This window comes from Enoplosus armatus, chromosome 4 (assembly GCF_043641665.1).
Source record: "Enoplosus armatus isolate fEnoArm2 chromosome 4, fEnoArm2.hap1, whole genome shotgun sequence".
NCBI lineage: Eukaryota > Metazoa > Chordata > Actinopteri > Centrarchiformes > Enoplosidae > Enoplosus > Enoplosus armatus.
Window position 1 is genome coordinate 9,665,543 of NC_092183.1, and position 15,267 is coordinate 9,680,809.

General features: G+C 39.0%; 3 protein-coding genes across 3 annotated transcripts; 2 read left to right on the forward strand and 1 right to left on the reverse strand.

Annotated features, from left to right (window-relative positions):
• Nucleotides 1-775: 775 nt before the first annotated feature.
• ccl27a (chemokine (C-C motif) ligand 27a) lies at nt 776-2,782 on the forward strand. Its single transcript, XM_070904499.1, has 4 exons — nt 776-889; nt 1,538-1,655; nt 1,909-1,969; nt 2,630-2,782. Exons 1-4 carry the CDS (start codon nt 826-828, stop codon nt 2,732-2,734), a joined length of 348 nt encoding a protein of 115 aa, XP_070760600.1. The 5' UTR covers nt 776-825; the 3' UTR covers nt 2,735-2,782.
• A 3,161-nt stretch (nt 2,783-5,943) lies between these two features.
• Nucleotides 5,944-9,375, forward strand: slc35d2 (solute carrier family 35 member D2). The gene is made up of 12 exons (XM_070903982.1): nt 5,944-6,071; nt 6,205-6,238; nt 6,360-6,446; nt 6,548-6,615; nt 6,706-6,777; nt 6,941-7,009; nt 7,123-7,225; nt 7,782-7,874; nt 7,960-8,027; nt 8,161-8,239; nt 8,422-8,504; nt 8,891-9,375. The coding sequence occupies exons 1-12, from the start codon at nt 5,944-5,946 to the stop codon at nt 9,018-9,020; spliced, it is 1,014 nt and encodes a 337-aa protein (XP_070760083.1). The 3' UTR covers nt 9,021-9,375.
• A 1,877-nt stretch (nt 9,376-11,252) lies between these two features.
• On the reverse strand, nt 11,253-14,215 carry znf367 (zinc finger protein 367). The gene is made up of 5 exons (XM_070904990.1): nt 13,840-14,215; nt 12,774-12,924; nt 12,274-12,393; nt 11,684-11,822; nt 11,253-11,514 (listed from the first exon to the last, which is right to left on the reverse strand). The coding sequence occupies exons 1-5, from the start codon at nt 14,116-14,118 to the stop codon at nt 11,253-11,255; spliced, it is 951 nt and encodes a 316-aa protein (XP_070761091.1). The 5' UTR covers nt 14,119-14,215.
• Nucleotides 14,216-15,267: the final 1,052 nt, after the last annotated feature.

The window sequence follows — 15,267 nt, forward strand, 5'->3', positions numbered from 1 at the left end:
TGGTTTGCACACTCGCACGTTAAATTGCACAACATGTGACTGAGGTTTGCAAGCCACACCTGAGCACACAATGAATGTGAAATGTTGTCCCTTCTGCTGAGCCGCAGCTTCTGCGGCGAAAGGTCAACATAATGGCTTGTCGTCAGATCAATATCTTTGTCAACATGGATTCATTTATGTCAAGTGAGCCTTTATCGATACCTGCAAGTATTTGAGGAATATGTTGCCAAATGTCAGATTAATTTGTCCTTATTGGTAAATTCTTTTTTGAGCCCTTCCTTCCATAGACGTTCCCATGATCATTACTCAATTATTTTTCAACGTCAAAACATTATTACACATCCTTGCACAAATCACACATAATTTGTCTCAAGACTTTGACGTTTGACTGTTTGGTTGTTTAAAGACCTGCTTTGCTTAAACTGACCTTCATTAAGTTTCCATTTGGTCTCAAGTGTTTAACGGTGACCTATGTCCTATCTTTCGTGCCTCTGGGTGTGGCATTTCCCGAGCTTTCATTCTGCATCCATCAATCAAATAAAATCCTGTCAAAAGATTCGTGTCGGAGCCTGTCTGAGTGGAGCATACCTGTACCACACACTCATCCAGCACCAGAAGCTTGAACAAAGAGTTGGGTTCAAAGTGAAAGTAATATTTGTTTTCTTAAAGACTTTTAACACATCATAGGTTAATTACTTTGGCGGGGAAGGTTCGAGCACATGTTACACACCTGCCTCTGCATGTGGTTGGGTGGGTGCTGTGTGTGTTCAGTGCCAGTATTTAAATAGCAAGGACAGATTTCCACTCATCATTTATTCTGCCATCATGGATCTGAAAGTTGTCTCTGTGATTGTCTGTCTGTGTGCTTTGGCCATCGCCTTTAGTGAAGGTAAGGATCCCACTATCATGACAAATACACTGGAAGAATTATGTACATGCTCTTAAATAAGTATACATTCAGAGATCCTTTTCTCTGTATGGTGCAAACATAAACATGCGTTCATATTAATCTATAAAGTTAAAAAAGAACGTGTTGTAGGAAAAGCAGATGATGTAAATAATTTTGCAGCTGTTACAGGTATTCATTGATTTCATCCAGCTGCTTGTTAGATTTACAACCTAAAATTAGAGGGGTAATATTAACAATGTTCGATCAATGTAGCTGGCAGTGTGCTGTCGTCCTGCAGTCACCATTGCACAATACAAAACCTTCCGTCCTGTTCAGTTTTATGGGGTCCAACATTAATGATAATATTTTTTCCATTTTATCTATCATCAAAGTCCTAAATAGTATATTGTGCTCTTGAGACAAAGGTAAACCATGGAAATTGTTTTTGTACAAACTTAAATGGTAATAAGGGGAAAATGTTCCAATCCCCAAAAAAGTTTCTTTTTGGAGATTTAAGTTGACTGCACAGCACTGACCTCGCAGAGACACAATTCATGAGTCTATAGCAAATTTAAGAATACAATTTCTTTGTTACTTACATGTTTTCTTTCCCACATTCTTATAATGGATCTTAATCCCAATTTGCAGCTGGCATCCCAAAATGCTGCATCACAACAAAAAGGAAAATCAATCCACGAGTGCTGCTGAAGGTTCAAAGATGGGAAGTGCAGCAAAACAACGGTGCCTGTGACATCAATGCACTGCTGTAAGTGGTGAAGATCAACAATGAGCTAAATGATGACAGTGAAATGCTTCATTATCTCATTATCTTATGTATACTGTCTAAACTTAATGGAAAACTAGCAATGAACTGCTCAGTGCACACGCAGACACAGTCTACACATTAGATTCAATGCTTGAACTGTAATTTAGGGTTATATATAAAGCATATATGGTATATTTTTGCTATTATCTAAAACTGAAACTTAATTTGCTTTCCTTTCCTTGTGGGTCCACAGACTGTATGTAAAGAACAGGAGGACGCCCATATGTGCTCATCCCAAGGTGAAGGATGTCCTGGTGAGGTTTCAGATGAAGATGAAGCAGAAAACAAATTACTGAGCTGTGGAATGAAAAATGTCATGACATTTTCTACCCCACTACATTTCAGAGGGAAATATTGTATTTTTTTACTCCACCACGTTTCTAACAGCAATACTTACTTTTCAGATTGGGATTATACATTCAAAACATACGGTCAGTTATATAATCTGATGCATTGTTATAGATGAAACTACCACCTCGACTGTACTTGTACTATTAAAGTACCGCTTACATGTTAATGCATAGATAATAATGATCAAAAAATGAGATAATGTAGTACTGGCAGGGGCAATTCTGCATTATGGGTACTTTTAGTAGTTTAAGTATATTTTGTTGCTAATACTTATATTATGGTGTGGTATTACTACTTTCACTTAAGTAAATGATGAGCTTTTATACAAACATTGTAAAAACAAATGTAATTTCAGTGTGATTTGTCTTTTATGTTACTTTAATGTATGTTTCCAGATGTAGTAGTGGTGATGACTGTCGAGCAATACTATAAACAGAGTTTTGAATACAACACTGCTCTTGGCAAATAATATTCAGTCATTTCAGAACATTACAGGTCAAAATAATGTAGATATCGAAGACTTATGTTGGCCTATGTGTTGGTTGTTTTCTGCCTATACCAAGAAACACAGTCAGAAACCATTAACCAGAGGGAGGGAGACGACGACGCCAACCACTACTGAAGAAGTTGGTAGGATCAGTCATCTGGGCCAACACTGGGCATCATGAACGTTCATGTTAATACTGAATTAAATTGTATTTGGTAATAAGTTTCAACATCTACTGAGTTTCTTTTCTTTGTCATAACTTATTTGTACAAATGCTAAATGACAAATGAGAGAAAGAGACTCCAGAGCAATCAAAGACTATAGATGGAACTTTATTTATCTGAGGAATCTATAAATATTGTAACTTGCTCTTGGAAATGTAACTCCAGATCTTTATAGAAATGAAAGTAAAATTGATTTTGAACTTTTCTTGTTCAGGCTTGTCTTCCCTCCTCTGTCATGACTAATCCCACAGAGACAAGCTGTTACGTACAGCAAATGCTGTAAAACCTTTGGGAAAGCTTCACTGAGCTCATTTATTTGGGTTCATGCCAGAAAGCAGAGACAAAGAAGTAAGATGACCTAATTACATTTAGTCCTGTTACTGAGTAGCTTTTTTGTGTACTTTTTTGGATATCTTTTTCAATTTTGTCATTTTATGTTCATGTTTTTATTTAAGTATTGTGCTTAAATGCATATAAAAGACATCTTTTACAGAGCACAAACATTTTGTCAACTCTCCACTGCACATGAATGTTTCAGTCTAGTTTGAGTTTTGACCTTTCAGCCTTTTTAAAGTTGTAAAGCTCATATCCAGCTCTTTCGGATCATTACTTTTAAAATATCATAAAAGGATACTGGATGGTTGTCTACGAAATACTCAACATTGAGAGGATGGAATCTCTAACTTTTTGACTAGTAGGTATTACATTTTTAAGCGTTTGCTTTTTATTACATTATTATCTATATGACTAAATAATAGTGTTAATTGAACCTATTTTCTCAGAAAATTCAACTTTCTCTTTATCGTGCCTTTGGAAAAACCGAGGTCCAGTTTTGAGGAGAACTGAAAATCAACATTTAAATCCTCCAAGACTGAAAGAAAGTGAGCAGCCATGAAATGCTGACACTGCTTTAAGTGTGCTGCAGTGCAGAAAAGTGAGAAATTAATTCTGCTCAATTTGTACACAAATACAGGCAAAAAAACAAAACAAAACTGGCAGCTACTCAGTGTGCAACACATTTCAAGCTTGGCATTCGACCTCAGGCAGCACCTGATCTTGTTGCAGTATTGTGCGGTCTTTCAGCTTTCATTCATGAACGATTAGTCAGTTGATTTTATGTAAATCCCTGCTGTCAGTCCTGTTAGTACCACAGTTATACAGTACACACATTATGTTGTAATTTTGGGCTTAAGTGACATCAAAATCCAACAGTGGCGATGTGAAAGTCAGGTAAAATATATGTTGATGACATGACAAAATAAATTCCTCTGGCTGTTATGATTGTGAATAAAGAAAGAAGAAGAAAACCACCTCCAGCATATTACAGGAATCTACCTTTTGAGTCACTCTGTCTATTAAACGACCAGTAAAACTTTCTCATATGTTTCTACTCGAGTCAGAGCAGGTTTTTCCAGTGCAGGTGGTCAAACAGCTTTTAATGTGAAGAGATTTCAACCTTTTAGCAAGCAAGCAAGCAAACCTTTATCTATATAGCACATTTCATTCCATGTGGAAGCACAATGTGCTGCAGAGAACGTGAGCTACCACAGATGTTGCATCCACTATGTGGATAGTGGAAAGATAAAACATTAGACATAAGTAAACACAATTAGTTAATTAATGAAAGTGAGAATAATAATAAATAAATAAATAAATACATTTGAAAAGACCAGCAGCCGCCCAGTAAACCAGTAAAGCAGACTACTGAAAGGCACAGCTTTTCAGTTTAGTTTTGAAAGGCGATAGCGCTGGAGCACACCTAACATGACAGGGTAGGTGTTCCAGCGGCTTGGAGCATAAAAGCTACAGGCAGTTTCAGCAATGGTCCTGGAGACCCGGGGAAGTAACCAGACGGCCTGTTCCAGATGACCTAAGTGGTCTACTTGGTTCATAGCTCACAAGCATGTCAGAGAGATATTGGGGTGCCAGACCATGTAGGGCCTTAAAAGCAAGCATTCAAATTTGACACTGTTTACCAGAGAGCTCTCATCTTTTACCGTACCAGTAGAGGTTTAATGTCCTTCATCAGAGACCTGAAGTCAAATCCAAATTAAGTTAAAAAGTCAACCAGGCCCCATGACATCAGCAACAGTGTAAGAAAAGATATTGAGAAAACAAAAGAGATATGTTGAAAAATGAATCAAAGTGGGATCATTTTTGTTTGAACAAATTATTGTAAAGTAAAAAACGAGGAGTAAAACTAATAGCCCTAAGCAAGCGAGAATATAATAACACAGACTTGCACAAGCTGAAGGAGAAAGTTGTGCTTGTGGTTACCTAACACTTATCAATTCAAGATGTTTACTTTTACACTGTGAGGACTTCACAAGTCTGATGCAATAGCACCCTCTAGTGGAAGAATCAGAATCGGCATTGGCCAAGTATGTGCACATATACAAGGAATTAGACTCCGGTTTTAAGTTGTTCCCAATCTACTTAAACACAGTTCCAAGAATAATTTACAGGAAGATAGAAATAGACATACAGCTAAAAAAACAAAGCTGAGCAAAGACAAAGTGAAAATAAACATACAACTATTGTATGTGCATACAAGTAGGTGTTATTCAGCAGAGCAAAAGCAAACAGAGTTAACATCTCAATGCACCTTTTTCCCAGACAGATCTACTGCCAACAGCATACTGAAAACTACATTCAAATAAGGAAGTTTGTCTTCCAAACAGCAGATTTATGGGTTCAGCATACTCCAGCTGGCAGTTTTACAGAAAGTGCTTTGCCTACTGAAGAGTGATGGCCACTTTTAGTCAAACAGTGTTTAACTTGGCGTAACTATCAGACAGCTCAGTCTAAAGCTGAGCAGAAGTGTCATAAAATGAATAAAATATCTACCTAAGCACTACTCTTAATACAAAAACACACTGTGATGAGTCAGTTAGAACAGAATACTTTCTGTCTTTAATGTTGTACTTCTATTTATCTTTAGACTACTTGCTAGTGGTTATCCTTGTTATTATTAACTTATTTTAATGAAGGTATCAAACAAATGGAGAATTCTGCTATTAAAAGTTTTCCATCTCACTTTCGGCTGTTACTATCACGTGACTTCCTGTATACTAATGCGTCTGGATCTCTTGGGTAGACCCTGCCTCTAAACCAGGAATTACTCCGCCGTAGGAAAACAAAACTGTTGTCTTTACAGTGTCTCAGCATGTCTTCCAAAGCCTGTCAAGAAACTGTTGAGCACTCCGGACAGCTCAAGTTCCTGTCTGCTGTGTTTTACGCCGGCAGCTCGTTTCTCATCACGGTGGTGAATAAAACTGTGCTGACGAGCTTCAGGTATGTGACGCGTTGTCGCGCTGTCATCAAGTCAGTCGTGTAGTGTCACACACAGAGGACGCTTATAATAACACTACGCCAGTCATTATGAAGTTGCACTTAGCCTGCTCTACTTGTGTGTTGCTGTGTGCAGGTTTCCCTCCTACATGTGTCTGGGAATTGGCCAGGTAAGTTGTACAGGTGTGGATTTTTCTTATCCTCCCTTTCTCTGTCACACACACACACACACACACACACACACACACACACACACACAAACTTATTTAATGATCACTTTGGTCCTTTCAGATGATCACCACTCTTGCTGTCCTTTATGCTGCCAAAATAAGCAAAACAGTCCAGTTTCAAGATTTTGACAGAAATATTCTCTTAAAAGTAAGCATTTCTCATATTTCTAAAAGTATTCTTCATCATTCATCTTTATTGAATTGTATTCTACTTGCCAAAATATCATACTGCCTTTGTTTTCTTGCCAGATCTTCCCTCTTCCTTTGCTGTATGTTGGCAACCACATAACGGGACTAGCAAGCACCAAGAAACTCAGGTTTAACCAGTTTGGTTGTTATATGATTTAATGGATTTCGGGCCTGAAGTTTCACTGTGGTCATACTGAAAAACATGTTGTCTTTTACAGTTTACCCATGTTTACAGTGTTACGGAAATTCACCATATTGATGACAATGATCTTGGAAGTATATATACTGAGGTAAGACATATATCTGATTTTTATACTGAACTTTATATATTTATATTGTTACATATCATGTGGCAGTCTTACATGGAGAGATTTATAATCTGTAGAATTAAACAAGATAAGAGCTTTTGGCTTGAACGTTTGATCTTAATGTTTCAGTGTTTCCTTTTTACAGAAAAAAATGTCCTAAACGCCTTGTGTACAGTGTTGCAGCCATAATCCTTGGTGCCGTGGTTGCTGCAAGGTATGGATTTTTAAAAGTAAAATAATTCAATTGGAATTGTTTGTAGATTACTGAACTGAAGCAAGCGCAAACAAAACACCCGTGCTTTCCCTCCATCTCTTCCTCCCCTCTAGTTCTGACCTGGCCTTCGATGTGGAGGGCTATACTTTCATCCTGCTCAATGATGCCTTCACTGCTGCCAACAGTGTGTACACCAAGAAGAAACTTGGCACTGAGGTGAAATTCCCATTGCACATTCTGTGCAAATAGAAACTATTTGCACAGTATTTGACTAGTTAAACACCAGACAAATTATGAGATTACGGAAGATCGTATTATTGCAGAGCTCTCTTGCCAAAATTCTTCAGGAGTGATTGTTACTAACAACTTATATGTCGTCAGCAGATAAACATTAATATTCTACGCATGGTGTAGTATCACAATTGGACATTATACGGTTATAATGTGTCAAAAAAGATGGTGACTTTGTTTTCGTTCATCTAACCTCTAAACAGGATCTTGAACACACCAGGATCACACCATCTCCACAGTAGCACTATACATACAAAGATATAACAGGACGACAGCTGGATTAAAAACTGACGCCATGATTATTATTATTTTTTTATTTTTTTTGTCTTAATTATTAATACTTTCAAATGATAACATGCACTAAAAGTATGTAGTGCTGTTATTGTGCTTGCTGTTTGTTACAAAAGCATGTCCACAAACGATCTGTGTACGTTTGCTTTTGGACACATTATATCTAATATTTTCCTCTTTTTTTGTGAAGGGCCTTGGGAAGTATGGTGTATTGTATTACAATGCACTAATCATTGTCATCCCCACTCTCTTGACAAGTGCATTTACTGGAGATTTACACGAGGTACATGCAGTCACAGTGATCCAGTGTATTTTGTGCCCAAAACTGCATGCCTTTCCTGCCTGACCACCTATGTTTTGATCCACAGGCAGTCACATTTGAGGACTGGGTTCAAGCCACATTCATTTTTTGTTTCCTCATGTCCTGCTTCATGGGGTATGTCACTATAATTCAGTTCAAACTGTTCCATTACTGTCACACCTAAACTAAAAATCATACCTCATAGCTCTTACATTACTGCCTCAGCCTGCCCAGTTTTTTAAGACTCAGCTCTGTGGGTTTTTTTTAGGTTTGTGCTGATGTATTCTATAGTCCTGTGCAGCTATTATAACTCAGCACTCACTACCACAGTAGTGGGAGCGATAAAGGTAAGAACTGAATACTACAAAGCACAGACAGTGCATATTGCCACCAAGGTTGCCCAACCCTCCAAAATGTATTATTTTAATAATAGAAGATGCTTCTAACCTGCACGTGGATTTTTTTTATCTGTCCAATTTCTGCTAACAAGATCATCACTAATTTGCATAAATATTAAAATGTTCTTAAGAACGTTGCAGTAGCCTATATTGGCATCTTTGTGGGTGGAGACTACCTGTTCTCTTGGACTAACTTCATCGGCCTCAGCATTTGGTAAGAAATTGCTTTTTCCATTCCAGTTTAATTTTCATTGTTGTTTTTATACATTTTGTTAAATGTTATTATGAACTGTACCTGACTACAGCAGAAGATTGTCACAAGAGTTTGATGTGACCAAAAGATTAAACATATGAGGCCGCAGCATTTCTTAATACGTTTACATTTCTTGTTTTCCAGAGCAAAACAAGGATGCACAAGCTAAGAAATTTCCTGATAGAAGATAAGATGATACGATTGATTTAAGAGTCAAATAGTCGTGTTGTTTTTGTTATAACAGGCATCTTTGAACACATTGTGAGTCACTGTGAGTAACAGCTGAGCGGTAGCAATTATTTCCCTAACAATTCATTGCTTTTACCTTTTGCTTGCTTACTTTGCAGTATGTCAGGTGGACTAGTGTACTCATATCTCATCTTTAACAACAAATCATCTGGAAACGACACAGAAGGAGCTCAAGAGCTGACGATTCACATTACAGAAGATTCCATAGGGAAGTACTCTGCCAACTAAATGGACATTATTTTAGCATTCACCACTAGATGGCATTGTTCTTCTCCATATTGGAGCACAATATTGCTTCTGCACTATTTTTATATTCATTTAAAATCAATGAATTAATATCCATGGAATTCCCCTGCTATTTATTACATTTCATTACTAAATCATGACTGAATAAATTGACAAGAAGTGCACTTAAATTCTGGGTCAGGTTCAGTGAATGTTTATTGAAAACCAATTGTTATATAACAGTGTGGACAGCCTGTCAGAGAAATCTTACATTTGAAATGTGTAATAAAATAACTACCAAGCAAGCAGGATCACTCTATACATGTCACAAACACGAAAACTGTCGGATGATGTTAGCAGAGGGGAAAAACTGAAACTAAAGTTCGACTTCAAAGCTCTCCACAAATTGGGCACACTCAATATCCTAAAAAACAAAACACAATGTGTATATATTAAATGCCATATTCTTCTCAAACCACAAAATAGACTAAGGGTTAGAAATGCTTCAAAATATACTATAATTGGGTACAATAAATCATTTGGTGTTTTGATTATCAACAGTTCACTTGCCTTCCAGTTTCACTGTTTCTCCTCAAGAGCAATTTATAAATCAAACAGATTCAAACATCACAGCTAGAGTGACAGAGTGACAGGTTGTTGGTGCAGGTTTCCCCCCCAAAAAACTAGAGGCAGGGCAGTTATGAGAGGCTTCTTACAGTGTTGAAGGATGTAGTGTTGCTATTTAAAATAAAAGAGAAATAAAAGAAGAAAAACACCCAGCACTACACAAATCAGTTTATGAAAAACAGGTGCCATTTTCCTGGACACGTACAACAAATGTAATCTTCAATGCATTGCAAGCTTAATCCAAGACTTAATAGAGGGTGTAAGTGCTTAATCAAAATCCAGGGGATGTCTAAATTTATGTGACATATTCTAAATTGATTTTAGATTGGCATTTTAAAACTTGATGCCAAAATATTTCTCTTCACACATCAAATGGTTCCAGGGCTAACAAACAGTAGAACGAGATGTTAGCCAGAAGAAAAATATGATGAAATAAATATCTTAATTTAACCTTTTAAATGAGATGATGCACCACACACTATGATGCTATGCCCGTATCATAACTGGTCTGCTACCTTTTAATATAAAAGGTGACTGACGTCATCCATTGTACAAAAATATCTCCCGTATGGTTGGAAAACAACTTTAGGCCGGCAGGTTTTACACGTTTCTTGTATCTATGAGGAAAACGGATGTTAAATTGGAAATATGGCATGTCCTAAAAGGTACTGTGGACCTTTTTATATATTGTAGAATATTAGTTGTAAAATACTTAACTAAATCCAGAAGGCAGTATAGTCGGCTTGATGGACCTCTCCAGCCCGCCTCTGGTAATGTCATGCGGATATGTTTATGTGTACATGAGGCGAGTGGTGAAGCTGTCAAAGTTTGGATTTTTTAAAAGTCTTGTGCCTAACCAGACCTCTGGATTAGGCTTGCAATGATCACCTCTCATTCGCATATGACCATGTTACATGCCAGACTGATCCAGCTCCCCTGACTTGTTTTGTCTCCTTTCGTCCACCTATACACAGGGAGTGCTGTATAGGCGAGGCTATAACTATCTGAACCTTTCTCAGTCCATTTCTACCACCACTACGGTCATTAGTGGCAGTGAAATTGTGCTTACAATGCTGGAGATGAAACCTGGGAGGCATGATGAGAGGCCATCTGACAGTTGGAATGCAACTTAACATTTCCTATATTTGACCACACCCTGTATCATTCTGTCCATCTGAGCTTAATTCATATATACATCAGTCATACACACTCTGTTACACTCACAACACACTTAAAAAACTCGTTACCATCAAAGTGCAAACAAAACAAATTAAAACATAATAGGTACTCTTTCTTTGCCTTTAAAAGACAGAAGAAGGAGAGACATTCTTCATATTGTCAAATCTACAATTATAGCAGCCTAAAAGGATAAAATGGAAGCTGAATAAGGTGCTTTAGCTTGTGCCTTCCTGGTGCTGTGAGGGGGAATAGATGATGCTGTGCATAACACTGATCTCATGCCAATTCAGCTCTTTCTAACTAAACTAGTCATTGATCTGCATTTATGAGCAATTTCTAACTACAGCACATACTGCAGGAAGGCGGATCGGGAATGGAGGTACGAGGGGCAGGGAATGGGACTTCCAGGGTCGGGAGGTGGGTGGGTGTTCAGGCAGACAGATTGTTGGCCAGCTCGATGAGTGCCAGGGCACCGTGGAGACGCTCGCGCTGCTCCTGGAGGCGGCGCTTGGCGGCTCCTCCTCCCTGGCTGCCCTTCTCCTCCTCTGCGGTCTCTTCCTCCTCCCCGTTCTCTTCATCGGACTGGAGGAACTCCATGGGATCCTGCTGCTCCTGGTCCTCTGCTCTTGCCTTGCCCTGTGGCTTCACCTTGGTGGTTGTAGGGGCACGCTGCTCACGAGTTTGCCAGTACCTGCAAGGACAGAGAGGAGTATATTAACATAATGTAAGCAGAAAGTGGCACTAAATGCACAGTTTGACTTCTACTATGCATGCTTTATAAAACTGATTCAAAACAGGTCATTTGTGCTCAGTTCACCTGTTGAGAGAACTAGTACATACAGTCCTGTGTATTCACTTACTTTGCCAGCCACTCTGCCACAGCCTTGTTATCCACAGACTGGGACTTCCCCTGGCCCTCCTTTGGTTCCTCTCTCTTCAGACGGGAGAAAGGGTGCTTGGGACAGTGACGGTTGGCATGTGTAAACCGATTGCCACATCCTGCAGAAAAAGCAACAGGTAGGAATAAATGCAGTAAATCATTAATGTTTCTGAGATTTGTAATTTTGTAAATTTGAAGACGTGTAATGCATGACCTTTTGTGGTTTACTACTGTTATAAAAAGACTTAATACATCAAGGTAGGTTTTTAATCAGTCAAGTGTTAGTGAATAAATCTTTTCTGGTTTTCTGGTTATGATTTTCAGCTCATACGTTACACTGTTACAGTGTCTGCTTTGTGTTTACCAGGTACTTTCCACATGCTTCAAATATAACTCAGCCAGTTACGGTAAAATCTCCAGTCAGTCACACTAACTGAGCCACTGGAAAGTACCTAAAAATTAAAGCTCACAAAACTTTGTCTTTGTTGTTTGGCAGCACAGCATCACTTTAATAGCACTCCGTTTAGCTTAATAGCATGGTCTTCTTTAAAATACACATTTCAAACCCACCTTTCTCTGAGCAGACAAAGGGTTTTTCCCCAGTGTGCAGCCGCTGGTGCGTCTTCAGCTGACCACTCTGGACAAACGCCTTCCCACAATTTGGGTAGTCACACAGATAGGGCCTCTCTCCTGGGGGGAAGGAAATAGGGACATAGTTCAGGAAACAGCATTGATATTGTTTTACATTTCAGTTGTTATTACACAGTGCTGCTTATATGATACACACATACAGTACACCACTTTCAAATGTGAACACTACAGTCAGAATATATACTGGGAGGTCAAAAGCACAGCTGTGGCCCTAACTGTCCAACATGTTGCTGTTACATCTGGTTAGACAGGTGTTTACATGACCTTCCCCACTTCTAATAGTAGGAAAGGGCATTATGGAATCACAGTATGCCCACCTTTTCTCAAGGCACCTGTCTTTTTGACAATAAGCCAAGACATTAGTTTTTTTTTTTTTTTTTTTTTAATATTCAATGCACCTGCCTCCTCATCCCTCTCACCTGTGTGTGTCCTCTTATGAGCCTGAAGAGACTTCTCTCTGGGAAACACACGGTTGCAGATGTTGCAGCGAATACGGCTGGACGAAGTCTCCCCCTCACTTATGAGCTCCCGGACAGTGTCAGCCCGTGGACGCCCTCTGCGGATACCATCCTGAATACACAACAAGAATACACAGAACTTTTACATTGGCTAAAGTAACAACTTAAGTACAGCAGCCATAACCAGATGTAGAGCAGAGTATGGCAGATGTATTACAAAAATATTTTCATACATTTATGATCTAATACATTTTCAACATATGAATCAAGTTCAGAGAGTAAGATTTATAATGTATCATGTTAATACATTTTATTTTAATGCTACTTTTATTACATGTATGCATCTGTATTTGTTATTATAAAGAAATATTCAGTACACAGGAGTTTACTGTGTGGTTTGTATTTCCTACAATGCAACAACATATCAATCATAATTTCCTTAGCTGAGCTCACGTGTTACATTGTAGCAGGAGGCACGTTTGTCCATTATAATTCATTCACATCCGGTTACAATTTTGGCGCGCGACTAAACGTCATGTATGAGCAGCTGCTCCAGAATCAGGAAGTAACGGGGGTTTAAAATCCACCATGTCACACCCTAATGCGCGGGCGTTTTTTTTAAATGACTCTCCACCTCGGCCATATTAAGGCTGACTCGAAACAATTTCACTGTTTTAAGAAGTCCCATTATAAGAAATACACAATTAACCTCTAAAGTGAATTAATCTTCTCTATATCGACTCAGTTCGGAATAGGTTGTGTCTTTAAAAGATAATCAATAGCCTATCATCATATATGCACTCTCTTCTTCCCAAAGCTGGTGCTATTACAAGTAGTTAAACACATTTTAAGTGTTGTTATAACTTATGTATGTTGTTCTAAGTGTATTACGTGTCTGTCAACAGCCTAAAACTATACAAGAAGTATAACTAAGCTATTGCACTTAAATACTACTCCGTCTGTGCAACAACATGTCATACCACATGTTGTATTCAGTAACATTACGGTTAAAATAACGTGAACATACCCTGATCTGGTCAGGTGAAGGATCCGTGTCCGCTTCCCTGGCCGTCTGGGTGCCGGTAGGTGACGAAGCCCCGCTCACTGAGCCCGGGCTCAGTGTCACATTGTGGGCGTTCTCCCCCCATTTCCACGGGTAGACCATGAAGTCGCTGAAACCGGGACTTGTCGGCGTCAGGGCCTCCGCTTTCCTGGGTTTGATCGGGGTGGTCTTGATGACGGACACCAAAACTCTTTTGGGCGAGTCGTTGCAGAAAATTACGTGCGGGTGCTTGTTATCGGCCATTGTATGGTTGTCAGAACTCCGGTGTTAGTCACAAAAATTGTAAAAGGTCTAACTCCAATTCAGTCTAACAATAAGTAAAAGTCAAATAGTGCGTCCTTTTCAGTCTGGAGTGAATATGTCCTTCATTTCCAAAGAGGAATAGAAAAAATATCGGATCCGTTCCTCGTTACAAAGTAGGCTGTCCACAAAAGATACAGTCAGATATGAAGATGATGGTGAGTTTCCTTCTTGTCGCAGCGGGTCGTCTGAACTGACCTGTGTGCGCCCACAGGAGCGTTGTCCCGCGTTGCAAAATCGCGCCTGAGCAGTTGACTGGCCAATGGCTGCAGGGATCCGATCCCACATGTCGGAAGTAACCAATGCCAGCAGCTGCATAGCTCCACCTAGGAAGCCCGTAGGCCAATGGGCAGAACAGAGAGCGCTCTATGTGCGATGATTGGTCGAGACATTTTTGTCCAATGAGATTTAAACATTTGACGCGCGCTCTTGCACGCTGACATCAAGATTGGCCAATGAAGACAAGCGGAGCGCACGTTCGGCCACAAAGTAGCCAGTAAGAGTGAAGGGCGGTTAATTTTACATTGCGGAGGAGCAGATGGCTCTTTCCCGCGCTGAGGCGTCTGTTTATGTTATTACATTTTTGGTCAGTTTAAAGGGAAAAGAAACTGTGGCCCAGAGGCGCCAAAGTTACGTAATCATTTTAGGGCGGAAATACTTGAACAAAGGGTGTACTGTGTGAGAGGAAAATAAATAGAAACTGAAGGCTATTTGAAATTTTGTTTGTGTTAAATTGGTGTAATTTAGTCAATATAGTATTTTTCAAAAGGTTTTGCAAAATAGGAAAGTAAAGTCTATCTACACACATTCAGGTGCTGGAAATCAGAACATCGATCCTTGAATTTATGATGCCATTCATTGGCACATTTTGGTCCACTGGCATTGTTTGAGATATTAGGCCACATCCAAATGAGTTTCATTTTAGACTTAGACTTAGACTTTATTCATCCCACAGCGGGGTATTAATGTAGAGGAAACAGCTCAGAAAATATTCCCATATAAATAACTGAAACAAAGTGTGCAGTCATAGTGTCCTTTGAGTTATCCCAGTTATTCACTGTGGTTCAACAGAAGCCTTTTGTGTTTGTCTTT

What these genes read in the sequence shown, in the direction of transcription:
- ccl27a (XM_070904499.1), top strand. Translation starts at nt 826, where the DNA reads ATGGATCTGAAAGTTGTCTCTGTGATTGTCTGTCTGTGTGCTTTGGCC. An exon ending in TGTGACATCAATGCACTGCT is followed by an intron (nt 1,656 to 1,908) that starts GTAAGTGGTGAA and finishes GTGGGTCCACAG; the next exon opens with ACTGTATGTAAAGAACAGGA. An exon ending in CCAAGGTGAAGGATGTCCTG is followed by an intron (nt 1,970 to 2,629) that starts GTGAGGTTTCAG and finishes GCCTATACCAAG; the next exon opens with AAACACAGTCAGAAACCATT.
- slc35d2 (XM_070903982.1), top strand. Translation starts at nt 5,944, where the DNA reads ATGTCTTCCAAAGCCTGTCAAGAAACTGTTGAGCACTCCGGACAGCTC. An exon ending in TGTGTCTGGGAATTGGCCAG is followed by an intron (nt 6,239 to 6,359) that starts GTAAGTTGTACA and finishes TGGTCCTTTCAG; the next exon opens with ATGATCACCACTCTTGCTGT. An exon ending in TTCATCGGCCTCAGCATTTG is followed by an intron (nt 8,505 to 8,890) that starts GTAAGAAATTGC and finishes CTTACTTTGCAG; the next exon opens with TATGTCAGGTGGACTAGTGT.
- znf367 (XM_070904990.1), bottom strand. Translation starts at nt 14,118, where the DNA reads ATGGCCGATAACAAGCACCCGCACGTAATTTTCTGCAACGACTCGCCC. An exon ending in CTTTGTCTGCTCAGAGAAAG is followed by an intron (nt 11,823 to 12,273) that starts GTGGGTTTGAAA and finishes CTTTTTCTGCAG; the next exon opens with GATGTGGCAATCGGTTTACA. An exon ending in GTGGCAGAGTGGCTGGCAAA is followed by an intron (nt 11,515 to 11,683) that starts GTAAGTGAATAC and finishes CTGTCCTTGCAG; the next exon opens with GTACTGGCAAACTCGTGAGC.